Here is a 27,927-nt window from a genome sequence, read left to right as displayed (position 1 = left end):
TGGTGCTTCCGTGATGAGTGGGGAATTTTCAGGGGTTCAAGAAAGAATACGTTCAGAAGTTCCTCATGCCATATATATTCACTGTTATGCACATCGATTGAACTTATGTTTAGTTCAAACACTTCAAAATATACCTTATATTAGTAATTTTTTTAACACTATACAAGATTTATATAAATTTATAATGAACAGCAAGATAAGGTATGAACTTTTTGTTAAGGCTCAAAAAGATAAAAATCTTGATGTTATCCATTTAGAAAGATTGATAGACACAAGATGGGCGTATTGGTACACATCAATTAAAAAAATTAATATGCGTTTTTCTGAATTGTTAGAAGTTCTTTCAGTTCTAAGTAATGCAGGTGATCAAACTGCAAGAGCTATTGGAATTTCAAATGAAATGTCTACTTTACCCTTCATATTAACTTCACTCTCCATGGAAGCTCTTTTACAAACAGTTCATTGTGCCTCTTTAGGACTCCAAAATTCCAATGTGATACAATCCGTGGCAGTTAATTTAATAAATAGTACAAAATAGTCTATTGAACAAATGCACAATGATACTTTTTGGGAAAATATTAATAATTCAGCAAAATTAATTGCTGAAAAAAATGGAATAGCTATAGAAAATAGTAGAAGAAATCGAAGACCACTGACTTTGAATAAAAATCTTAATGACTTTTTTGTGCAATCAACAATAGGACATAATTCTAAACGGTGCATTGATACTGATGAAAATTTACAATCAAACAATCCAAAATATTTGTTTTATACTGCAATTGACAGGTAATTTGTACTTTATAAAGCATTATTTAATAAGCATTAACTTTTAACACATTCAACCGTATCAACATTTTTGTAATTTTAACTGTTTTAAGTTATTTTAAACTAAAATTACACAGTAATGTATGGCAGTTAGTGATAATTTTACACTTATTTTTGTTTTTAGATTTGTAAATGAGTTGAATCAACGCTTCAGTGACTGTAATAATGCTATTGTTTTAACTTGTTCCGTTTTTCTTTCCTCTAGTCCTAATTACTTTAATCACAATTGTTCTTTTTTAAATACTTTCCTTAAACACTATAAACATTTTAACATTAATAGTCTCTTACTTGAATCTGAATTTAAATCTGCTAAAGCCCTTATACAAAATTCTAACACAAACCAAAGTAACAACGATATTTTTTCTATTTCCAAAATTTTAAACAAAATTCCTAATGCTTTTCCAGAAACTTTAAAAATCATAACTATCCTCTTAACTTTACTCGTTTCAACTGCTTCAAATGAACGTTTCTTTTCTTCGCTTAAGCTTGTTAAAACGCATTTAAGCTTAACAATGGGCGATGAACGACTGAGTGATTTATTAGTGATAGCTGTGGAGAAGGAAACAGCTTCACTGATAAATTTAAATCAAGCTGTTGATATGTTTGGAGCTATGAAAACAAGAAGATATCCTGTCACTGCCTAGCATTTAAATTTTAAGCAACTTTTAAAAAGCTATAATTAATGATAAATATATAATAATGTATTGTATCTATATGTTTTGTTTTATTTTTTGTTAATACCATTAAACTCATATTTGGTGCAAATAGGACATAAATTGGGGTAAAATTCCCCTTAAAATATGTCATCATATAGTAGCTGATAGCAATGGGTATATATTGTTTACTCAATGCTTAATACTAAATACTAATAGGTAATATTGGGTATCCCTCTACATATTATATTTTATATACCTATGTATTAATTAGTCATTGTTATCTTTCAAAAATGTGTGTTATTTATGCCTAGAGGAACCACAGTTATCTCAGATAACCAACTTGTATGTATATAACTATGTAAGAAGGCTGTTTATATTGAGATAAAAATGTAATTATTAGCTAGCGGTTTTTTTTTTTAATTATGGGCCGGTCAAAACTTTTGCCCCCCCCCCCTTTCAAAACCTGAAATGACGCCACTGAATGTATTGATTTTACAATATGTATTTTTAAATTTTTTTTTGTCCGTGTACATGATAAATAGCAAAATTTTATTTTTATTCTTTCAAAATAGTAGACACTTTGATTTCCAACTTCAGTAGCTTTTTCGATAGAAAGGTGAAATTAATGTATTGGGGAGGTCAAAATTAAAATTCTCTGTAATTTTCTTAGGTGCCAAAAAAAAAAAATTCAGGATAATCGGTAACTTTTAGCATAATTGATTTTGGATTTTGTAACCTAAATCAAATCACTGTTGATTCATAACATTTTCACTGAATGTTTATATTAGCGTTTGCTACAAATCTTAAAATTTTCCAAATGTTTTAGTTACTTCAAGCTGTCAATACAATTCTATTCTTTGGGTCAAAAAGTTTGAAAATGTATTTAATACACGGTTCACTATAAATTGATATAATAGCGGTTGGAAAATATTAAAAATATATGCATGGTTTTTTTTTTAGAACTGTTTAAGTTCAAATTTTGACAAAACGCACTAAATTGAAAATTTTCAGATTATTTAGTTAAAATATCCTTCACTGACAAATCGTCTTCACTCAGAATCGCTTTTCGTAGGTATACAATTATATTATCATTGATTTCAAATTTAATACCATCCATTAGGGTAATTCACTTATAACCTACTACACAGCTCTAATTCACTTACTCTCTTTTTATGGTTTTGATTTAGTTCTATCTTAATATATTGTATTGTAAATGTAATGGTTGTATCAAGTCAATATCTGTGTCAAGTGTATCAAACCTTACTCGTGTAATAACAACAAATTAACTAAAACGCAAGTGTATACATTTTTTCTTTTATACTTCGCTATTAAAATACTTACTTTGTCAATCTTCATCATCGGTGCAACGCGAAGCAAATGCGCATCCATCTTCACAAAAGGTAAAAGGTTATATTACTTACAGATCCAATCTCTCTATATTGGTAATTTAGCAAAATTCAATCATATATATTGATGAGTTTTGTAAGGTGTTATATTATATTTATATATGTAATTAGCCAGGTTTCACAGAAGAACAGTTGTGTTCTTCATAGGTAATTTTATAGTTTATTGTAATAGGACTCACGACCCCAATAACAATACTTCCTCTAATAGGAAAAGGTAATAAAATAAATATAGGTATACCAACATAAGGTGCAGGCATTCTAGGAGGTCTAATTAATAATTACAGTTACCTCATTCCCTATACCTTAGTTTAAGCCTTTTATTTTATTACATACGGCAAATGCGAGGCGCGAAAATTTTTAGCATTTTGGACCTTAAGTCGGGATACTGGCAAGTACCACTTAACCCAAACTCGCGAAAATACACGGCATTCCGGACACGTCGGGGTCTATACCGGGGTATATAATTTTAATGTTTTATAATAATAATGTATTGTTTGGACGAAAAACTAGTGATGTTTAAAATGTGATATTTATAAAAATGATCTTTTCGTATAGTAAATAATTTAATATGTACTTTTTATATAATTTTAATGTTTTATAATAATAATGTATTGTTTGGACGAAAAACTAGTGGACAACCCCGACATACCACCCGAGGGCCAACCCCGTCGAACGGCGCAACCAGGACATAAAAAAAGGTTTGCGCGAAACTACTCGCCGGCGGCAACCACAACACGTGGGACGCCAAAATACCCCCCCCCCCCCCATGATATTTTCGATTAGGAACCGACGGAACGACCAGACAGGATTCCCTCCCTCGGTACTCGTCCTCGGCAGAGAGATGAAGCGGCCGGGCGAATGGGCACTGACTCGGATAACGGACAGCCCGAACGAACAGATCAATGTGGGTAGGGAAAGCCGCGAGAAACACGTACTGGAAACAACACCTGTGACAGGTGACCAGACGTGCACGGCCTATAAAACAGGTGACAAAGTGTACTACAAAGCGCACCACCTGTCGAGAGCGCACGCCAAGTTAAACGCCGGCTTCGCACCCAAGTGGTGGGGACCGGTAACACTAAAAACACGCGTAGGCAAAGGCGTGTTCCTTACAGACCAACAGCCACCACGCAAACTTCACGTATCATGTTTAAAATGCGCGACACCCACAGAGCCACAATTGCCCAACACCGCCGCTAACAAATAATAATATATAATATATTGGCGTATACAGTGGTAGATATACATATATGCTGGTTGTTTACTTCTTTGTTCAAATTTAATACCATCCATTAGGGTAATTCACTTATAACCTACTACACAGCTCTAATTCACTTACTCTCTTTTTATGGTTTTGATTTAGTTCTATCTTAATATATTGTATTGTAAATGTAATGGTTGTATCAAGTCAATATTTGTGTCAAGTGTATCAAACCTTACTCGTGTAATAACAACAAATTAACTAAAACGCAAGTGTATACATTTTTTCTTTTATACTTCGCTATTAAAATACTCTTTAAGTACTTTATTGATTTGAACCAATAATGATAAAGCTCTTTTTTTAACTTAATATATAATTTATACCTATTAATGTGTAATCAATGTAACCAGACAAAGATATTAGGGGTGTGTCTATTTGTGATTGTCCATTTTTCAGTCCACCTATAGAAAAGAACTTGTTCAACATTTTCATTTGGTATATACCATTTATTGCGTTCACTTTGTATTAATTTCAATTTAAAAAACTACTGATTTTGTTTGTTTTTCATACTTATTACTCGTATTATAAATTAAACAGTTAGTGATGTTATTTTAGGATTTAGTTACATAGCTTTAATATATTAGATATAATGTCTTGTTTTAAAATAACTTTATTGCTCAAAATCTACTGAGCAAAATTATGTCTCCCAGCAAAATATGGGCTTCCTGAAATTAGGTATTTAAATTTATCATGGATATGTTTTAATTTCAAATCTTTTGATCTTCTAGAATGCAATTTTTGCCAAAAAGTTGGACACAAAGCTGCTGACTGCTGGCATAATCGGCCAGCAGCAGCAGCAACAACAAAAGAAGATGCTGCCAATGTGGCTGCAAAAAAGGCAGAGAGGGCAAAAAAGGCAGCAGAGGCAGCTTTAGCCTTGGCTGAAAAGCTTCAATCTGAGGCTGCAAAGCTTGAAGCCGAGGCTAATGCTGCCTCTGCTGTCTCTGCTGGCAGCAGCAGCACCACCAGCACCACTACCACAACAACAACAAATAAATTAATTTTTGTTTTTTATTTTTAATAAAAAAAAAAAATAAAAAAAAAAAATTTTAATATAAAATATATGTTTTTATTTCCTGGTCATAAATTTAAATTTAACATTAGTGTTTGTCATGGTTAATATAATCATTAATCATTATATGATAATCAAAATAGTCATAACCAACATTCATCAATATCAAAGAGTAACTTTTAAAATAATAAATGCTTTTATTTATGGTTATGGTTATTAGTAGGGCCCTGATTTCAATGCAAAGGGTATACTTTTTTTGGTTGATCATAGAGACAATGCTTTCCAATTACATGATTCGTTTCATATAACGATTGTTTCAAAGAAATATTTTATTTTGCATATATTGACGTTTTTTAATTTTCAGAGTATTTGTAGCATTATTGGGTCATTTTTATGGATTTAATACATATTTGTTCAAAATAGTAAATATTAAACAAATTTAGCGTATTTATTAATGTAATTTAAGTACCTATTTATGTTAAAAATGAATAATATTGACCTAAAACATATGCGTGTCGATATTGTAGCTGCATCAATTCAATTTTTCCAATTTTCATTTTTTTTTTTTTTAATAAAATAATAAATATATTTTATTTTTTAATTACAAATTAAAATACCAAATTGTATAAAAAAAAATATTGTTAATGGCATTTTTATGGTAAAATGAATTTTTTTTAAGGATATTTTAGGCTATTTTTAAGAGCTTATTTGTATGGCTTTAAGTGTATTTGAATCCGTTCCCGATTGGATTTTCATGCTAAACACGGTTCCACCGTTGAACTATATAATAATATTATTATCTACTACATAGTTCAATGTGAATATCCGTTATTTATTAGAGGTACTATCAAACAGCTATGGCCTACCAAGGTTTATAGATTTATAGATTATAGTATAATCTATAAACCTTGATGGCCTACGATAGTGTGATAACAGTGACGCCAACAATCAACATTTTTATTTATCAATTTCGGTTATCAATTGTTTTGTTTGAGATTTGAATCAGTCCGCACATATTTACTTTTCTTTATTTGTTTTAAATATGGAAACTAAACATTTTAAAGCGAATAAACTTAGTTTTGAGTACTCCGAAAAATGTGTACTTTTAGAGATCATCACTCGACACTTCAGTACAATTGATTCCAAAGACTGACAGGGTAAATATTAGACTAAAAAACCAGAAGTTGATAAATGTTGCAGGGTAATTTGCCGCAGCATCCTCAATCTGTCATGTAGACTCTCTGAGTTTAAAAACGCTGTGGGAGAACCTTAAGAGGAAGGATGAGGTGGCAATTGCTGCGAAAACGGATAACCTATATGACACAGGTACATACACTATGAACATATCGATGTAAACAAATGTGTCGTTTTTACAGGAGGAGGTAAACCAAAACAATTATAGCTGATCCTATAGTCAAAACAGTTGTGCTAAATCGACCATATGTTGAACCATTCTGTAACATGTATGATGACAACGCAAATTCTAAATTCTAAATCAAATAATCATAGGCAAGTTAATTTACTTATGAATACTATTATTATTTTAATAGCAGTTACAATGTTTATTAATATTTATATGTTAAACCTATAACTGATGACTTCTAAAATAAAATAAGCTAAAAAATTGCTTGGGCCTGAACAACAAAGAAAATCAACGCTTAATTGCATACAAGACCTGCTATTTGTAACCCACAACTTGAGTTATTTTTTTTATCAAACTTCTGGTTGGTGTTCATCAGAACAAACTAGTCATTATGCAGTTTAAATTATTGAGTATTGATATTATATTACCCATCTTTTACAGAAGTTGTATGTGCTTAAAATGCATGTGTTCAAAACCGTTTGATTAGTTAATGATGTATTGGTTTAAGGTAAAAGGAGCCCTGGAGCCTGTAAAAGTCTACTGACCCACAATTGTAGAAGGCCTCACATTCATGAAAATTCAGAGGAGCAATAAGTATTTTTGTTAAATACACAGTCATGGCCTGTAGAAAGTAATTAATTATTTAATGGATGTCCATAGCTTTTAATTATAAGTGAGTTTGTAGTCTAGTACTTGGTCTTAGTTATTCTCCATAGGTTATCTTTTTCATATGAACATATAGGTATTTTGTTCTTTTTTAATAACTAATTCTTCTTACATATTAATAAATTATAAATTAATAATTAAAACACTAAATGCCGTCCCACTTTAAAATATCAGACTGCGGACTGTCAGTTATGCATAAACAATTAAATGCATGACTGGTGTGGTTACAAATTGTGTTTTAAAGCTATATCTGTTGACTGTGATCAAAAGACATACAAATTACTGTTTAGGTTTGACTCACCTTATATTAAAAGTACCTGAAATAAAATTAGTTTGATATCTAGTTTAAGAAACTTTTGGTGCTAATTTCGTCAAATGATTAGTTTTTTTTCCACATTAAATCTTAGAACCAATTTAAAATGTTGTAATAACAAATTGAGTTTTTGACAAAACCATGTTTTTTTTTTTCTTAACGCGTATAATATTACTTATTACGCTATCTGTTATATAATTTTTCTAGTGCAGTCAAATCTCGATAACTGAATACTGAAATTTTTGTTTACCCCTTGAAGTCTATATAATATTATTTATATTATATTCTGTGTATAATAATTGTGTCGTATAATACTCAAAATATACATTTTTATTTCCTTTGAGATTCGAGCGATTAAGACAATACTGTACCAGACATTTGTCATTATCATTATTTATCTTATTATGATTTAGCTAATGTTCTTAACAAGGTAATTTTTCTTAATAGTCAAGCTAATCAAAATTAGTAATTTAGTTATAATATTCATAAGCAATTTGTAACATGCTATTACTCTATAGTCTATATGTTGTATATAATTTTTCAATCCATTTTATCTATTTTTTTTTGTTTTATGTTACATCATTTTTGACACAATAAACAAAAGAAATCATTAATTGCATAATCAACAATTCTGTTTTCTTTAGGAATGCAATTAATGGCTATCCAGCGACAACACAGAGAACATGATACCCATTCTACATATTCATCATCCGGTTGACAGAGTGCCAGTTACAGTATAAACATATATTTGTCATATCTTCAGAATTCTCTAAGAGATAAGTTTTTAAATATTCTCTGTGAAGGTTAGGATCAAACTCTAAACTGAACTTAGAACTGTCCATAATTTTAAATGCATAATATATAATATAAACTCCACAATTAAATGCATCTTCTTGTTTTGGAACGTTTTCAACAGGGCATGGAATAGGTGTTAATAAAGGACATTGTTGTGTATCATCACCGTAGATAACATCTGATTTCAATATTTCAAATACCCTATTGAAACGACCTTTAGATATTCGACCATCTGTGTCATATGGATTAATCGGGTCCATGATATAACACTGTCTGACTTTAAAATTTATAAAGACTATAATCCAGTGAGAATTTTTAACTAACCATGGCAGAATAACCATACTATCCTTAGTGAAAGTAATTTTGTTATACTCTTCTCCAATTTCTTTTTTTTCCATCAGCCATGTCACATCATTGCACGATAAAATATGAGTGTTTTTTAAATCCAGCTTAAAAGCATACGACAACAAACAAATATCTATAACAAAGTTACACAACCAATTTTTTCCAGATAATGAATCAAAATCTGAGATGTGCAGATCGGTCATGATGTTACAATTTTTATCACTAGATAATAAATAACTATATTTTCCAACTAGATAGTCTTTATTTTTTGGCATCTTTATTCGTTTATAGTATGTCAAATCTTTAGGGAGCATATTTTGGTGAAAATCTTTCGTCGAATGGCTTACTTAAATCATGTACAACCACGTCGTTGTTAAAAGGCTCATCAACAGTGAACCTAGTCTCATTGTCACATTTGATGACCACAATGCTTTCAATACCATCGACCACTTTGGGTGAAAGGTTATTTTCATCAGCTACAGAGATCGAAGACCTTGGGATTTTTAACGACAAGGCTGTGAAAGGACGGTACTTAGTGGGTTGGAGATGTTTGTGTTGTTTCTCTTTTTTTCCCCAACTTTCTATTGCGTCCAAATGGTTATGGCTAGAAATTTCTGAGATTTTTCTTTTCCTATTCACTTTGGTATTTATCTGCCTAGATTCATTGTCAAAATCTAATGCACGCGTACAAGTTTTTTTCTAATATTATACTTTATTTGTTTGTGTGCATTCATCACACGCTCTCTCATAAGTCTTAAAAACCGACCGCACTTCCACCTTCGGTCACCATCAAGTATGTCAACTTTTACAGTTTTAAACCAAGATTCAACGGTAGCATTACTCTGGCGGATTTCAATGCCATTGTTGAGTTTATTATTCATAATAGGTGTCCACAGTGCTAAGAAAGGTACACACTTGAATATAAACTCGTGTAAATATGATTCATCGTAATATTCATTGCTTATATTTTCATTATTTACAGAACAATGGGGCAAGACGCTAGATTTTACATGTTCTTTGATAGACTGAAATCTGCAGTACATCATAGACTTATTTGTGTCGGATTCGCATAGAAATTTATTTATTTCATCTGAATAATCTTTGCCTTCGTTGTTTGATTCATTCAACAGTTGGTGGTTAACATTACACTTGTCTCTCATTGTATTAATAGCATTTTTAGTTTCTCTCTGCTACATGGAGACAACAATATTAATGAAAATATTTTAAACCAATTTTCAATATCCTCCAAACTCTTTGCATTAAACAGTAAACATATCCAATCTATAACATTATTTCTTTTCATCTTTTCTACAGTCTTATTGTGATTTGTCTCAGATTGAAAGTATGTATATACATGGTTTACTATGATTTTTGTGTAATGATTTACACAGATGTTAATGATAGTGACATTAGACCCATCAAAATTTTCAACCAATACTCTGTAACACCAGTTAAGATAATCAAATATGGAAGTAAAACCATTCCATCCTATACACAATGCATTCATTTGTGCATAACTGAAATCTGTCACTATGTTTGTGAATACAGGCCAAGGCAGTTTTTGTTTCAAAACAAATGCTTTGAAAGCGTTCAACCATTGTGAAATTGCAACTATATCGTGTGCTGAACTAATCATCTCTACAACGGGACACGTTACACTCGAATTCCTAGGTAAAGGTACATTTACCACTAGAACATAGTAAAGTACTCTTTTGGTGTTCTTGTCAATTTTCCTGACCAATGTACTAGTTGCATCCAAATAACCAGTTACTGATTTTTGATTTTTAATTAGTTTTTTTAGTATGTCCAACTGTTCTTTACTATAGCAGTGTACAGACGGTATACCTACATGCTGTACAAAGTTGCTTTCTTTATCGTTACACATCAATAGAATATCATGAAAATCATCTTTATCATAATCATCAGCAGTCAAGGCCTCTGATCTGATTTTTCTAATGACATCATCTGATTTAATACCTTGCAAATTGCCACAACTCAATTGAGTGGGTGATGCCAAGTCAACAGTGTCTGACCTGAAGGAAAACGCTTTAGTCTTTTTTAGCACTTCTTTGTTCAAATCTCGCTGAAACCCTTTTACGTGATTTGTGAGACCATCATCATCTGGATTGTGATGATAATTCAAACCAGAACTATAGACATTTGCTACGAACGTTCCATTTGCAAGCTGGACTTTAATCCTAAAAGTCTTACACCCCTCATGGCTACAATACATGTACACATTGCAATGACTTTTAAAATATCTGACCATTTTCGCATTAATAACACATGTATTGTTCACAGTTCTAATGCGCTTTCTGAACATAATAGGATATTTTGTTTTGTCCAAACGGGTTTGACTTTTGAAGTTTGTATAATTCATAAGGGACCATTCTTCAAATGAAAATTTGAAAGATCCTTCAAAAAACACAAAATCATGGTTTTCATACTGTTTAGGAAATTGATTTTTTGTTTTTAAAGGTAGAACAATGCCAGACTTTACAGGTGTTTTCTTATAATAAGCATTCCTGAGGGGGCTTGGTACATGATGTTTTCCGTTTGTTATTTTACTTGGGGTAACAAACACAGATTCATCATTCATGTTTTCTGGTAGAATTGGAGTACTACTAGGTATTAATGGATCTCTCTTAGTTTGAATGAAATCAATTTCTGCCGATGAATTTGTATATTCAAATGATATATCATTGTCATTATGCAAAAGTTCAGACTCTGTGTGCACAGTATAAGAAGTACAATTTTTAAAAATATCATCATCATTATCAGAGTTTTCATTAAAACAAAAACTATTTGTATCAATTATATTGTCTGCGTTATCCATTTGTAAACACGATGACAGATTGAAATACTTTTTACATTGTTTGTACACTTTATATCTGTTAACTTTATTTATTGTAACTTTAATGTGTCTACATAATATGTTAGATAGAGTTGTGTAATTAGTTGTAATTACTTACAGTGTCTGAAACAGTAATTCTTAGACACTTTTGATTGTCTGAAACAGTAATTCTTAGACACTTTTGATTGTCTGAAACAGTAATTCTTAGACACTTTTAATTGTCTGAAACAGTAATTCGTCGACAGTTTTGTGTCTGAAACAGTAATTCGTCGACACTTAAAGCTGTCAGAGTCTATACTCCTTGGACAGCTACAACAAACTACAACTAAAACTAAAAAATTAAAATTAAACGAAATTAAAAAATTAAAATTAAATGAAATAAAAAAATTAAAATTAAATGAAATAAAAACAATGTTAAAAATAAAACACAATAAAAAATTAACAATATTATATATTTATAACAATTAAATGTTTAGAATTAACACTTGAAGAATACCGCAGAAACACCGAAGTGAATTCGCAAGGAAAAAACTGCGGAAAACCAAATTGAAAGCGAGAGGAAAAAATCGGAGAAATACAGAATAGAAAACTTGAATAAAAACCTGGATCACTTGCGCCTGAAAATACATACATTTTAATTAATGTTATTAACAATAAATATTACTGCATACAATAATATTTTACACTTTAAGAAATCATCATTAAACTTGTGACAATGCGACACTGACACACATGTACAAATAAAACACAATATTATAAAAATACAAACATATTAAAGACATGATTATTTTAAATTGAAAAAAAGTATGAATCGTTAACAAATTATTATTACTAGGAAAAAACAAACACTAATTTTAATAAAAATCTTTATATTGTACAAATATTGTAATACATGTGCTGACGATTGTCACTTTTTCAAATATTGCATATTTAAACAAAAAATATTAGACAGGTATGATTTTAATAATTAAAATAAGGATTTAAGCCTAAAAAGGATCCAATAACACTGAGTGATGATAAATTAAATATTGCTATCTTGTGTATAATAGTGAATGTAGACAGTAGACTGCATGCCACCTGAAAACAGATGAGAAAAATAAATATATTGAGAAATTATATTCTAAGAGAACAGATTATATTTACTTGTTTCTAGACCCTTCATAAATGGAAATCTTGTCATTCAACTTATTTTGCAACAGCTTTGTGGATTGAAATACTCAAAACATAAACACTCCTTCAATGATTAGAACTGTGACTAGATATTATGATTCATACCTATCAAATAATAAACTTTATATAAATATTTTTGTCATTACTTCTGGTACTCGGCAGTACCAATTTTTTTTACAATAACAAAGGTATTTCAAATATAAACAATCATACGTCTGGATATGACGACATACACTTAAGCATTATTTTATTATATTATATAAAAATTTATCAGCACCTACAATAATGTTTATATGTATAAAATATTAATTTTATTATTTCTATAGCTATTTATTGACAGAGAAATACATAAGTACTTTTATATGAGATGTTAATATTGAAGCCAATTAAAATCCAGAATCAATCTTAATAATTAAATGCATTAACTATTTAAATAATGTAGGTATTGATTTTAAAAATAATTTATTATAATATTTTTAATTGTTTGAGTGTATCTAATATAATTAGTAATTAATATTGAAAAATATAAATCAAATACAATATTACCTTAAAACATAAAGAAACAGGTTCTGTTATTTTTAAACCTGTTAAAATCATTAAGATTATTTTTTTAAGTTTATAGAATATAACTTGAATATGTAATACATTAGTTTTCTAAGCTCAAAATGTCCATCCATCTTCTTAATGTGCCTACAATATATCTAATAACTACATATATCTGTGTAAAATATTGAGGGAGGCTCAAATAATTGGTATCAAACAGATAATGTAGTTGTGGATATTTTTCGTTTGCACTAACAATCATTATGTGGATAGTAGTGATGGGTCGAACCCTGATTTTTTAAATCGAACCGAACTTGAACCGAACTTTAAATTATTTTTTCGAACTCGAACCGAACCGAACAGTAATATTTTCTACCGAACCGAACCGAACCGAACTTAGAATCATTTTAAGTCGAACTCGAACTCGAACTCAATACTTTTTATCGTGTACATTGTACCAGACTTCAAATTAAATCAACCACAATTATTAATTAGTAATTACTATTGTATTTAAAATGTTTGTATTACCTATTTTACATTTAAACTTTTAAAGTTTATGTAATTGTATTTATAATAAATTTACTGTTTAGATGATTTCTTATTATTTTTTTTTACACAAGTACGCAATAAATAATAATAATTTTATTAATTATTAAGAAAAAAAATAAAATTGAAAATTGAAATATACATAATACATATTTATTATTTATTTTTAAAATATATGTATATAAAATATCATGATAATTATAAATTATCATGTAGAAATACTAATTTTTCTACTGATTCAGGACTAAGTCTCTGTCTCCTCTTGCTAACAATTTGTCCTGCTTTAGAGAACATGCGCTCAGAGCAAACAGACGTGGCAGGAATACCTAGATATTTCATAGCAACTGGTACTAAATTTGGGAATGTAGTTTGGTTAGAGCTCCACCAAGTTAAGGGATTTGAAGTTGGAGAAATCAGTGGTAGTTTTAAATATTCCTGAATCTAAAAAAAAATATTTTAATTTTAAATTAGTCTCATTTAAGTTATCATAAAAATAAATAATTAAGCTCACTTCTCTCAAAACATAATCTATCTGGCCCTCCATATGTTTTATAGTGGCTGATCGCTCATTAAGAATATCCCATAATGAAGATTTACTTGGCTCTAATGTATGCTCTGTTGTTTCATTTGTAATTTGTAAATTGGATGGTGGTGTTCTAAGAGCTTCAACTTCTGTTTTAAGTATTTCTTTTGCTGTATCTACTTCATGTGGTTCCAACATAACAATTTTGAATCTTGGATCTATAATTGTAGCCAACATGTATACAGTATTAGTTTTACATACTTGAAATCTTGTATTCATTGATTTGTGCACACTTCTTGCAAATGATATTCCACTGATTAAGTCATTATTTTTGGAAATGAAATTTTTCAATTTGGTTTCTATAGTACATAAGATTGGGTTAACCATAGATAAAGTAGGAATTTTTTCTTGACAAAGTTCCTTGGTGGCTTCAAAAATGGGCTTTAGCACTTCTACGTAACCTTCAATTAATTTCCAATCTCTAGGTACAAATCCATTTTTTTTAATATTTTGTAAATCTAATGTTATTGCACTTTTTTGTTCTAGTATACGATCAAGCATTAAATATATACTGTTCCACCTGATATCAATAGATTGAATAAGTTTATGCTGAGGTAAATTTAATCTTGTTTGGATGTCATACAATCGTTCATATGATTTGGCACTGTGGTTATAATGTGAGACCAAAGAACGACATTTCTTCAAAACATCTCCCATATTATTTTCTTTTACTGCATCATTAATTGCTAACTGTAATGTGTGCGCTGTACACAGAATGTGATGCAAATGTTGGTTTTCATTGAAGTGTGTAAATCCATTACCAATATTTCTAGCATTATCAGTCACAATGTAGATTGGAGTATTAGAGTTTTCAGCATCTATGCCCCATTTTGAAACCATATTTTTAATTTTGAGAAATATTGTTTGCCCAGTGTGTTCTCCTGGGAAATATGTACAGCCCAAAGTTTTGTTTTTCAGCTCAAAATGTTTAATGAGATAATGCATGGTGAGTGACATATAAGGTTGCTGAGACAAACTTGTCCAAATGTCAAAGGTAAACGAAATTGATTGAACATCAATTAAATCTGTATCAATTTCTGTTTTAAGTGTGGCTACTTGATTTAAATAAAGTTGAGGGATCTCTTTTGTAGACAAATATTTTCTTGTTGGAAGTTGGTATCTGCATTCAATAGTTTCCATCAAATTTTTAAATCCACGATCTTCCACTATTGAATATGGTTGATAGTCTATGGCAATCATTTCTGCAATTTTTTTTGTAATTTTAGAAGCATTAGAACTATTTGGTGGAAAAAATGATTTTTTCTTAAATGCATTTTCAATATTGAGTTGTGTCTCTTCAATTTTTCTTTTTATAACTTCAGTTTCTTTTTTCTTCAATAATTTTTCTTCCAAAGATTTTTGGTACATTAAAAATTGTTTTGAATGTGTTTTAAGGTGCCTTTTTAATGTTGTAGTAGTGGATTTCGGAGTTTGTAAGATTTTATTACAAGTAACACACTTAGATGTATCCGGACTAACTTTTATAAAAAAATTATAAAGAAGATTTTGTTGAAAATAATGTGGTGTTTCTTCTTCTTGGCCATGATTTATTATAGATCTGTCATCAGGATTGTCAATATCCTCACTATCAGTGTTACTAGTACTAGTGGTACTGGACCTGGTTTTCATCAGGTAATCAAACGCATTAGGTGTATTGGTCATCCTAAAACATGAGTATAATAATTAATATATAAAATATATATGTATATATAATTATTTATTAATAATTGCTTATTGTTATTATACAATATACAATATTATTAGTTTTAACTTTTAAGTTTTTAACAATGTATTAACTTTTATAGTTTGTTATAGACTAAACTTCAGAAAAATAATGATATTATTATATTAAATTTAAAATTAAAAGTAATATAGGTACAGTGAGTTTTAATTATTAATTAATATTTTGCTATTTAGTATTTAGTATTTACTCACCATTGATTTGTGCTTTGTTCTTTTTAGTAATAACTAATTTGATATTATCTCAAAAACTAAAGACATTTTAGTAATCAATTTTTAATAATTAAATGTTCTTTACAGTTTCATAAAGTATTAAACAAATAATAAATTAATAAAATAATACACCTAAATAATTGTTAACCATTAAGTAAATCACACTTATAATTACACTTTTTTTTTGATAATTTAATGAAATAGGTAACTGAATTATTATTTATTAATACCTGTACATAGGCAAAATATATTGTATTATGTTATATAATATGAAAGTAAATTAATGTATTTTAATAAGAGGGTGTACGGGTGTACATGTAGCTATAATTAAAAAAAATCTTTGCCTTGAGCTCTAAGAAATCACACTGACATTAGTCAATTACCTATCTAATTTATTTTTTATTGTTAAAACAGTATAGTCAGTATACCATTTATAATAAATTAATAACAATAATGATTTGATCAACAATGATTTAAAATTTAAATATTATTTAATTTTGATGCAACTTTATGGTGTTATATTATTATTAACATGTATTGCAAAGATAATTAATGAAATCTGTTCAATATTGTTTTAAATGCATCAATATTCTCCTACATTATATTAATTTATTAATAATAAATAATAAATAATAATTAATAAATAATATTGAAAATATAGCTTATATACTATGAATACTCACTTTTAACGTTGAATGTCGAAAATCAAAACCTTTGAACCAGTGTTTTGTTGTCTCGTAGCTTATAAAATAATAAATGAGTACTGACTGAGTACAATATGACGATGCAATCAGTACATTATAATTATAAATAAAATAAATAATATTAACTATAATTCACAAATATAGAATGATTAGAATTTAGAATGAAGTTGTAAACATGTTTTTATTAACTGGCTATAATTACCATGGGTCTACACAAAATAGATTTTAACTTTTACAATAAATATGATAAAAATAAAAATAGCATTTCATATTATTATTATGAATGTAGGCACCCGGCCTCTATGGGTGATAAACAACTTAGCCATGGGTCAGCGGGGGGAGGAGGGTGGACGTGTAACGGGCGAGGAACAATAACATTATTATTATAAATAATACATGTCGTGCTATTACAGCTATAACTTTCTATCGCCAATTTATAGTCTGATTATTTCTAAATAATAATTATCAATTTTTATTTATTTTTAAGTTTGAACTATTATGGCCAATAAGTCTGGTTCGAGACAAATATTTCCAAGTTCGATTTTCGAACAGTAAGAGATGCTTGATAGTTCGGTTCGAATTTTTTTCATGCCGAGTTCAAATTTCGAACAGAACCGAACATCAAGGGTTCGGTTCGGTTCGGTTCGACATTCGAACAGTTCGACCCATCACTAGTGGATAGTTAAACGAAATATTACAATGCACTTAAATAAAATACAACTAGATAATTAAATAACTAAGAAAATACTTACATTTTCAAATAATGGTTATACCACAGTATCTTTAAACTTTTAAACAACGTGTCAACGTATATTTGTTAGAACTTAGTACGTGTATTATATTATGGACTATGGAGAGATTAATAAGTTATAACCTAACTTTCTAGTTTCTATTATTATTGGTTTGTTACAAATCATAATGGTATGATGACAATATGTTCGGTATAATTATCGTGGTAATATTTATTTATAATATACTTTTAAAACAGATAATTATTACATGACATAGTGCGACATCTTGTGTTTTATAACGGTGAAGTAACTTAGAAATGGCAATATAAATGTTTGGCGCCTGGAATTAAACATAATGCAGCAACACATACAAGGTTTCTTATCACTATTCGTCTGAAAAACAGTCACCTAGCTTTGGTCACCCAACTTCACACACGTAATTTATTAGTTATTTAGTTTCGTTTATTGCAACCAAATTAACTAAAAAATAAGAATATATTAATTTAATATTATGTAAATAAAAGGCAAATTAAAAATATATTTACAGAGTGATTGCCAGTTTGGGGAGCCTAATACAAATATCACGGATACAGTACGCGGATTGCTGTACCAACAATGCACAATGAGATCGCCATCTCCGTGATATTTGTAGTAGGTTCATCAAACTCGTAGGTATGGTTAGCCTCGGTGCCGTAGTTATGATTTTGTTCTGGGGGGGATATATAATTTATTGGTTAAACGATAGTACTCGTACTTGGAAAATCGTGTAAAATCAGGCTTTGGACTTAGAGCTTTGTAAGTGAAATGAGTGCATTCCTGGGTGCATTTACTATCGTTCTGAAGTGTTTTTGTACACATCAAGACGTTTTATACCTTATATCTGGCTAATTAAATTTTTCTTAGTTACTTAATACATGCATTATTTATTTTTTCCACTATTTGAATAACACAATATTAACACGAATTTTACACTCTACATGCATTTTCGAAAACTGGTGGTGATCGTTTACCGAGAGTTCGTAGCACACTTATTGAATATCTCACCTCATTGTGGTGACGAGCGAAGAGATATTGGTATACTCGGCGTCATTGAGACTTAAAAGAAATAGGCAAGCAGACACAGTGAAATGCATTTTTCAGGCGTTATTTCAGACGAATCCAGTGTACCAAGAGGTAGCGACTTACGTCGCAACGTGCATCCGAAACTGTGAACCATTGATCGGGGTGAGTTTGTAGCTAACGGTCTTAATGGACGATTTAAAATGGTATTATTTAACATTATATGACATTTTTTGTAGGTTTTAAATATTTCAACGCATAGGATAAACAATAAATTGCCAAATTTTACGGAGAATGATTTCCAATCATATGTATAACATTAACAGATACTTCCAGCTATGACCCTTTCACGCCCTCACAACAGACGTTAGCTGATATTTACTCTATTTTCGAAGTATATCACAACCCCATAAACCTTATGTCCAAAATAATGACCCCTAAACGTCGACGCGAAAATGATGTTGTGGAATCGCAGCCGTCAAAGTACATTCCACATCAGCCCACAGCAGAAGATTTCCATTTACAGCCATGTTGTTCTTATTCGGCTGCCTGTGGAGTACCGTCGTCAATAGATTTGGTGAGTTGAAATTATAGAACACGTTTTAAATAGAACTCAATAGTTTCTCGAGACTAGATGTGTTTGGAACGTTAATTTTATGAAAAAAAAAAAATAATAAAAATTAAAATCCATAATATGTATGATTTAATTTTTCATAGCCTGAACCTGCAGTGGACCACAAAAATGTACCATCCTGTTCGAACTACTCTCATGGCATAATGGAAAATTGGGTTTCTAATACAAACGATAACTTCTATCAACATATAAAGTAAATGTTGTTTTTTTTCTTTTTTGTAGCAGCCAACAGTTGGAATTCCATTTCTAGCAACATCAAGAGGAGAACCTTACCTAGCTGGTCTAGTAACCAGTGTTGAAGGGGAAGTGGTGACAGTACAATTTCCAGGGAAAGGATCATACATATACGAAAAAACAAATATTATACCTTTTCGATCACAATTCGAAAATGGGATATTCAAATCAATAAAATTAGTACCAAAACTACAAAGACATATATAAGGAAAAAAATTTTAATGTATGAAAATGCAATTATCCAATAAAAATGTGTAACCAATTAGGTATACATCGTATCCCACGGGTATCTGACAAATAAAATAACTTTTGTTTTATTTAATATTTAAAAAAAATAAAAAATGTATTCTAAAAATGTAGCTCCATTGTCTGTGAATTATATTTAAAAGCAATTTTTTTTAAAATATTAATTAGAACAAAAGTATATACCGTACCGGTACTGAATATGCCGATCGATGTACAGGTATAATAATTGTAAAATAGTTGAATAACTATACGGAGAAAATTCCATCATATAGGTAGACCGTGGTGCGTAAACAACTACAAATATCACGGAGACGGCGTTCTCATTGTGTATTGTTGGTACAGCAATCCGCGTACGGTACCTTTTATGCTAAATTACGTATAATCGTGTTTTAAAAATTCCAAAAATCGTATAAAATCAACCCTTTTACCGATCGTTTTGAAACTTACACACATCGTAGAAAGTATCCCGGGCTACCATACCTGCGATTATAGTGAACCTACTACAGATATCACGGAGAAATGATATCGGAAAATGTCCCATTTCTGTTGGAATCACAGTGATTATGGGTTTTTGGTTATCGATAAAACTCGGGAAATGAATGAAGGAAGATATAGATGCGGTTTCCATACGTTTATTAAAATAAAATAATTTTTATATATATATATATATATATATATACAGTGTAGTACTGTTATTCCGTACATAGTGCTATCAATAGTCATCCGATACAGTTGTATTGGGTTTATAATTTACAATGAACAAAGAAAAAGCTTTGTTAGAAAATTTAATAGCATCAAAAAAAATATTAAACGGAAAATAATGGAAATGAAACGTGGTGTTATAGATTCTGACAACTATTACCGTGATGTATTTAAGCCAATAATCGAACCATTAAGTACACACGGACAGAAAAAAATACTTTATGTAACTCACAACCAACTAAATTAAAAAAAATAGAAACCATATGCTCTAGTAACGAAGATGATGACGATGAATTAAATTCATCATTTGAACATTTTTTCAATAACAAACGTTCTACAATAAACGATACGATAAATCCTACGGTATGTATTATGATAAAGTCAGTGATTAATATTGAAACATACTATAACTACTAGCTTCTTACAGCTCGCTGCTGAATCGATATACTATCCATGAGACTATAGGACTATGGTCTTATTAGTGAGAAGAAACCGAAAAAAACAACTATAGAAGATATAGAAAACTATTACAACATTTTAAAACTACTGGAGTTCATTTAAAAGAAGATGGGAAACCTAAAACCTCAAGGTATCATAAATGGTCAGTCGTTGTAAAACCTCTGTATGATCGAATGAAACATGAAGAAAAACAGTTAAACGAACATATAGCTAAAATTAATAACCTTAGATCTCCTCAAATTAACTTAACACCAATTAAGGATCATTTATCTAGTTCGAACGCTAAACGTAGTAATGTTAATGATGATACGACTATGAAAAACGAACCATTTTATTTAATCCAGAAGCAAACAGTTCTATGGTTACAGATCCCGCAGTTGAAAATATGTTTAATTTTACTTTAACACCGCAGCCTAAGAAAGGTTCAGGTTTATATAAAGATGTAATACCGCAAACACAATAGTTTATATGACGACCCAAATGAACTAGTAACTAGATTAAATCTTTTAACATCATCACAAGTGTTGGTAATACTGGTGTTAATAATGAAATAATATCTATTTTAGAAGAATTACGCGAAAGAAATATTATAGTTTAATGACAACCTTAGAGAGTATAGCTAATGAGCTTCATCGACCAGCGAGAAAAATATTTCCTAGACGTAGTGTAGTAACGCGGTTTATTGACGACCTCTGGCAAGCTGATTTAATGGATATGCAATCTCATTCTAGACAGAATTATGGTTTTAAATATATTTTAGTTGTCATAGACACATATAGTAAGTACGTTTGGGTGGAAGCGTTGAAAAATAAAACATCAAAGGAATGTACAAATGGTATGTTTAATATATTGAAAAAAGCTCATCCAAAATTGTTACAAACAGATAATGGTACAGAATTTTATAATATTCAATTTCAAAATTTAATGAAAAAATATAAAATTAAACATTACAGTTCATACAGTGTTATTAAGTGTTCGATGGCTGAACGTGTCATACAAACTCTTAAAAATAATATATATAAACATTTTACTGCAACAGGTACATGGAATTGGTATAATACAATATCGAAAATTATGTATAACTATAATAACACAAAACATAGAACAATCAAATGTACACCGAATGAAGCTCGAGCGGATACAAACAAAATTAAATTTAATACACAATTTAATGATACATTATACAAACCAAAATTAAAAGTTAATGACAAAGTAAGAATATCTAAGTATAAACATATATTTAGTAAAGGATATACACCAAATTGGACAACGGAAATATTTACAGTTTCAAAAGTTTTACAGACAAATCCAGTAACTTATCAACTAAAAGATGGATCAGACAATATAATCTTAGGTGGTTTTTACGAGCAGGAAATTAAATTAACTGATTTTCCAGACACTTTCCTCGTTGAACGTATTATAAAAAAAGTTGGTAATAAAATGTTTGTTAAATGGCTAGGTTTCGATTCGAGTCAAAATTCATGGATAACATCATCAGATATTTTAAAATAAAGATTTTTTTTTTTTTTTTTTTTTTTTTTTTAATGTATGACACATTTTTATAATAAAAAAATATTATATTATACAAATTTTTTTATCAAGTAAAATTAATTATTTCACATGCTCTCCTAGTACTCCGTAGTCTATTTTTAAAAAACTTAATATATCCACAATTGATATAAACAGAAAGCGCTATATAGTAATAAATTTATTCAATGAAAAAATAATAAAGCTGTTGTGTAATACCGCTCCTAGTGCTAAATTTATTCAATAAAAATAATAAAGCTGTTGAATTTTGTATAATATTTCGCTAAATAACGCTGTATATACCTACTGATTGTTGAATCATTAAGTTTTTAATTAAATTATCTTGTGAGTTTGTAATGACCATACGCCAATGTATTTATCCCATCATTCATTATATATCTTTTATCGTCATTAGCACTGAGAACAAGCTTGTTCATGTTTTTGAATGAACAACATGTTTATTCGATTGAATGAAATTCATTTTCTGTGAGATTGTTTTTTCTCAACAGGTCTATGGTTGATAAAAGCATTTAATATCTCTATGTAATCAAATTTCATATGATTTTTTATTACATATTTTTTTTTACCCTTTTGCTTTTTTTTCTACAGTATCATCTATGGTTTTATAAGCGTATAATTTCGGTCTCAATGAAATGAATTCTTTAAGAATTATTGATTTAAGTTCGTCTTTGAAGAATCCTGGTTGGCTTTTATGAATTTCACTAAAGCAATAATGGTCTTTAGGATAATTAGATGTGTCAAAATATGGCAATAAATCATTTTTTAAATCATCGAAAAAATTTTTCGTTTGAATGCTATATACCAAGGAATCTGTATCCGAATATAAAGAACTAATTTTTCTACCATATTTCTTTTTCATTACATTATAATGAAAATCATACATAAAAGTTTTTGAAACGTCTAAAATTGCAGATCCTACATAAATCGCCTTATCGAATTTAATAGTTTCCTTATGTTGATGAATAGCCATAAGATTCCTAGAGTATATAGTTCTACTCTTTAAAATTAGTTTTTGCCATTAATTTATTAGCTTTTTTTCTGACGAAATCAGTTTTATAGAAATTCTTGTTCGAACATTCTCCATACATTTTCCAAAAACACTATTAATTAAAAGCTTCCAGAATTCTTTTTCAAACTCGTTTTTAGCTTCTGTTCTCATTTTAGTACATAATTCAATGTACGATGCCATCATTTCTTTTGAGAAAATCGGATAGCTCGATGAATTTTTACAAGTTTAAGACCGTGAGAAATCGCTTGTTTTAAATTTTTGTAATGAACAATATAGTTTTTTTTCGGTAATAGTGTAGTTAACAATTTCTTAACATTAGAATTTGTGGACATTCGTTTAACGGTAAAAACGGGAAATCATTATGAGTTTTATGCAAATTTTAGGGTAGTCGACATCAACTTCTAATATATATCCAACTTCAGAATCATCAGCAATTTTAGTTACGTCTATATTTAAGTCATCAACCCATTCAAAATCTTTAAAAGGTAATTCTGTTAACATAGACTTTCCATATAAATTTACACAATCAAGATATGTTAACCATGTAATCGGTTCGTTAGAATTATAATTCAATCCTTCAATATTTGGTATATTTGCTTTAGCATACCTTTTAGTTGATTGAGTTATTCCCCCACGAATTGAGTTCTCGATAAACAAAAGCATGTTAGGACATTTTAACCTTTCTAATTCGATCTTAGTATATTTAAGCATACAGTCATACGCAAATCCTGGAGCAGTCATATAATAAGCAGGATCTAGCTCAAGAGTAGATAAACATAAGTCTCTGAAATTTTCAAACACATCAGCTAGTATAGCAACATCAGTTTTTAAATAATGATCACTGTATTCACCTAATGTCTTTATATTAAACACGTTCCATACATTTTTCGCATGTATATAATCGTCATCAGTAATATTTTCATCGGTTAGAGTGCTATAAAATTTAAGCTTTGAAGGTAAAAAAGAATCATTAAGTTTACTCCAACTATCAACATATTCATAAGGGAAGACTCCTTTTCGTGTAACTAAATCTAACACTTCAATAGAAAATATTTTAATAGTTCTCTAAACCTCGACTTATCTTCCGATAAATTTTTTGCTAGTTTACTTATTTTTCAGCCATAAAACGGTATGTATCAACAAACTTTATGTTAAATTTTGGTGCGATTGCTTTACTAAATGATATATATTTTTCAGATGAATTAGGTATAACATGAATATCTTTATCGTTACATCCAAGTTCTCGAATTATAAAGTGACTGTCATATGCTAGATTATGAAAGAAGATTGGTACAATGATGGATTAGTTAGCTGAAAATTACATTTTACACAAATACATCGTCTATAATTTCCAGTTATATGACAGTGATCTCGAACTTTTAACAAATTATTATCTTTAAAAGTTAATAAACATTTTTCACAAACCTTAGCTTTTTGAAAATTTTTTTCTTCTTTTAAAGTCAATTCGTTAATTGGTAAATTAGTTTTATAAATATCATTAATTTTATTTCCTATAATTATCATACTATTCATAAATTTTTTTTGCGGCATTTTTACCTCTGTATATTACTACTTTTCTAGGAATTTCAAACTTTTTTATTAATTTTTTCGAAATAATATTATAGTCAACTTTTACATAAAACCCGTAACTCATAAGTTTATGTAAATGTGTGATATGAGTTTTTTTTTTTTTTACTATTTTGAAAGAATTTATCAGGTTGTTTAGGGTTTAAAATACATTCGAAGTCAGCGTATATAACAATTGGGATTCGTTGAGTATTTTTATAGTTTTTGAAATATATGAAATCGTCATCTCCTTTTTCAAACATTATAGGTTTTCCTAATTTATTTTTAATACACATTTCTTTATGTCTAATTAATCCTGTTTCACCCCAAAGTTTGCTTTTACACGGTTTATTTCCAAAACTTGTAAAACATCTCTTACATATAATCAATTTTGAACATTTTTAGTTCTTTGGCTTCTAATAAACCTCGAGAAGTTGTTAATATAACAATAATGAGCTGTATTATTATCACCAAATAGAAAAAGATCAAAATGATTTTTTTTTTTTCATATTAGTTATACGTAATGGGTAAATTACATTATTATCATCTAAGCTGTAAATATTTATTGATACATTGTTTATTTTTTCAAATTTTTTTAACTGAGTTATAGGTGTTGGAAAATCGATGCATTTAAAATTAAACCCACTTTTTTTTTCTAACATACCAAAATATTTTTTGTTAAACCGAGATTTATTCAAACGATTATCGTACTTACTTAGTATTGAATACTTGAAACATTCGTTATCGTTATTTTTTACATTAATAACTGCTTTTTTTTTTTAATATGACTAGGTAAATCTAAATATGTTTTTCCTCCTTTAAGAGGATTAACTGTATTAATTCGTAATTGTATACAATCTATAGATTTAAGTGACCAGCCTGATTTTTTTGATATAAACTGTTCTTCCTCAGATAATAGTTTGTTAAACATTTTTTATAATAAGCTATTAAAATTGGATGATTTGCATGCTAATACGTTTGTTGTTTTAAATGACATATCTTGTACTTCATTCGTTAATAGTTGTTCATACATGCTATCAACATGTAAATTAAATTTAATTGTCGACTGCTGGCTTGATTGTGTTAACCTAGAAATTAACATTTCAGAAACATAACTAAAAAATACATAGTAGTCTATTATTTCTTCCTTGTTTTTAACAATAAACGTTCTCGAACAGTTTTTAAATCGTTCAATTTCAACAAGTTCACCCTTAACAGCTGATTCCATCCGTCTACGTTTAGTAATTGTATTTCTTTTTCATTATGTAACTGTAAATAAATTTATATTAAAAAAAAAAAATAATAATAATAATAATACATTAATTGTTCATATTCATATTCATATTCATATTCATTTCATTATATTATTTAATGTATATTATTATATGATAAATATAGCAAAGTTTTAGAATAGTTTTAGTCTAGATTCAAAGATTCTAATTGTTTGTGCAGCGAATTTAAACAATTGCGTATATTTAATTCAGATTTAAATAATGCATATTGTGATTTTTCATAGTTAAGTTTAAGTTGTTTTTTTTCATCTTTTAATTTTTTAATAATTTGGTTTATTATTCTTATTTTTTCTTTGTGTATCTTTTCTTCCTCTTCTGCATCGGTAAAATTTGTTTCACGCCGTTCATACATTTCTTCAATTCGTAGTTTGATGAACGTAGATGATTCCATTTTATTATTTTTATTTTTGAAACTGTAAATGGTAATATTTTATTCAATAATTAATATACAGTAGAAGCCTATTATTAGAAACACGGATTATTGATACAATCACGTTATTGAAACAAAATATACCGGGACGGATCATCCGTATATTAGAACATTTAAAATAAATCGAATTATTGAAACAGTACATCGGTTATTTGAATCAATTAGACGAAGGTTAGTTAACATGTTGTTTCCGCTGCGTGTGGCTAAAACATGCGGAAAACATGTATCTCTGGTGATCTTTGAACTATGTAAATATAACCAGGTGTTTCCGCTGAATCAAAGCTAACATTTGGCGGAAAGAACATGTTTTTCTGATCTCTGGTCTATTGCTTACAATGCAGGTGTATATACTTAAATTAATACACATTTTCTACCTGATTAATAATATAATGTAATAAAATATAATGCAGGTGCATTGGAGGTTTACTACAAATCTAACAAATCGCTTATTAGAAACAATCGGTTAATTGACACATTTCACTTTGGTCTCAAAGTGTTTCTTTCTAATATTTATTTTTATTTATTTAAAATAAGCGGCTTCTACTGTACTTTTGTAATTCAACGATAAATCACAGTCATCAAACGTGATCGGATTTGGTTTATACGAACGCTTGTTGAACGATAATAATGGTAAACGATACGATATTATTTTCTTCCTTTATATGTTATATTCAACTCGTATTATGCGATAAATTTTTACAGCACAGTTAAAATATTAATAAAGAATGTTGAACGTAAACATAGATACAAGTACCTACATAGTATTTTTTCAAACTTATGTGATTAAATGTATAATCACGTTCAACATTAATTGTATCTTTCACATTATAGATTTCAACGTTAATAATATAATCATATGAATTCATAGTTTTTGTAAACATAATAAGTTTTAATAGTTGTCATTTCATTCTTTTTTTACGAAATATAATACATTATTTGAAATTTATACAACATTTTGTAGGTAGTAATTAAAATATAATATCTTGTAAGAATTATATTAACAATGTTCGTATATATAAAGC

At 29.0% G+C, this 27,927-nt stretch overlaps 2 protein-coding genes across 2 annotated transcripts; one reads left to right on the top strand and one right to left on the bottom strand.

Annotated features, from left to right (window-relative positions):
* Positions 1 to 13,611: 13,611 nt before the first annotated feature.
* On the bottom strand, positions 13,612 to 17,125 carry LOC126549580 (zinc finger BED domain-containing protein 4-like). Its single transcript, XM_050199138.1, has 4 exons — positions 16,975 to 17,125; positions 14,267 to 16,001; positions 13,978 to 14,196; positions 13,612 to 13,671 (listed from the first exon to the last, which is right to left on the bottom strand). Exons 2-4 carry the CDS (start codon positions 15,998 to 16,000, stop codon positions 13,612 to 13,614), a joined length of 2,013 nt encoding a protein of 670 aa, XP_050055095.1. The 5' UTR covers position 16,001; positions 16,975 to 17,125.
* A 1,559-nt stretch (positions 17,126 to 18,684) lies between these two features.
* LOC126550270 (uncharacterized) lies at positions 18,685 to 19,933 on the top strand. Its single transcript, XM_050201458.1, has 4 exons — positions 18,685 to 18,950; positions 19,025 to 19,362; positions 19,503 to 19,574; positions 19,642 to 19,933. Exons 2-4 carry the CDS (start codon positions 19,204 to 19,206, stop codon positions 19,858 to 19,860), a joined length of 450 nt encoding a protein of 149 aa, XP_050057415.1. The 5' UTR covers positions 18,685 to 18,950; positions 19,025 to 19,203; the 3' UTR covers positions 19,861 to 19,933.
* The last annotated feature ends 7,994 nt before the right edge of the window (positions 19,934 to 27,927 follow it).

This window comes from Aphis gossypii, chromosome 2, assembly GCF_020184175.1.
Source record: "Aphis gossypii isolate Hap1 chromosome 2, ASM2018417v2, whole genome shotgun sequence".
Taxonomy (NCBI): Eukaryota; Metazoa; Arthropoda; class Insecta; order Hemiptera; family Aphididae; genus Aphis; species Aphis gossypii.
This window is presented reverse-complemented; position numbering and strand designations above follow the sequence as displayed.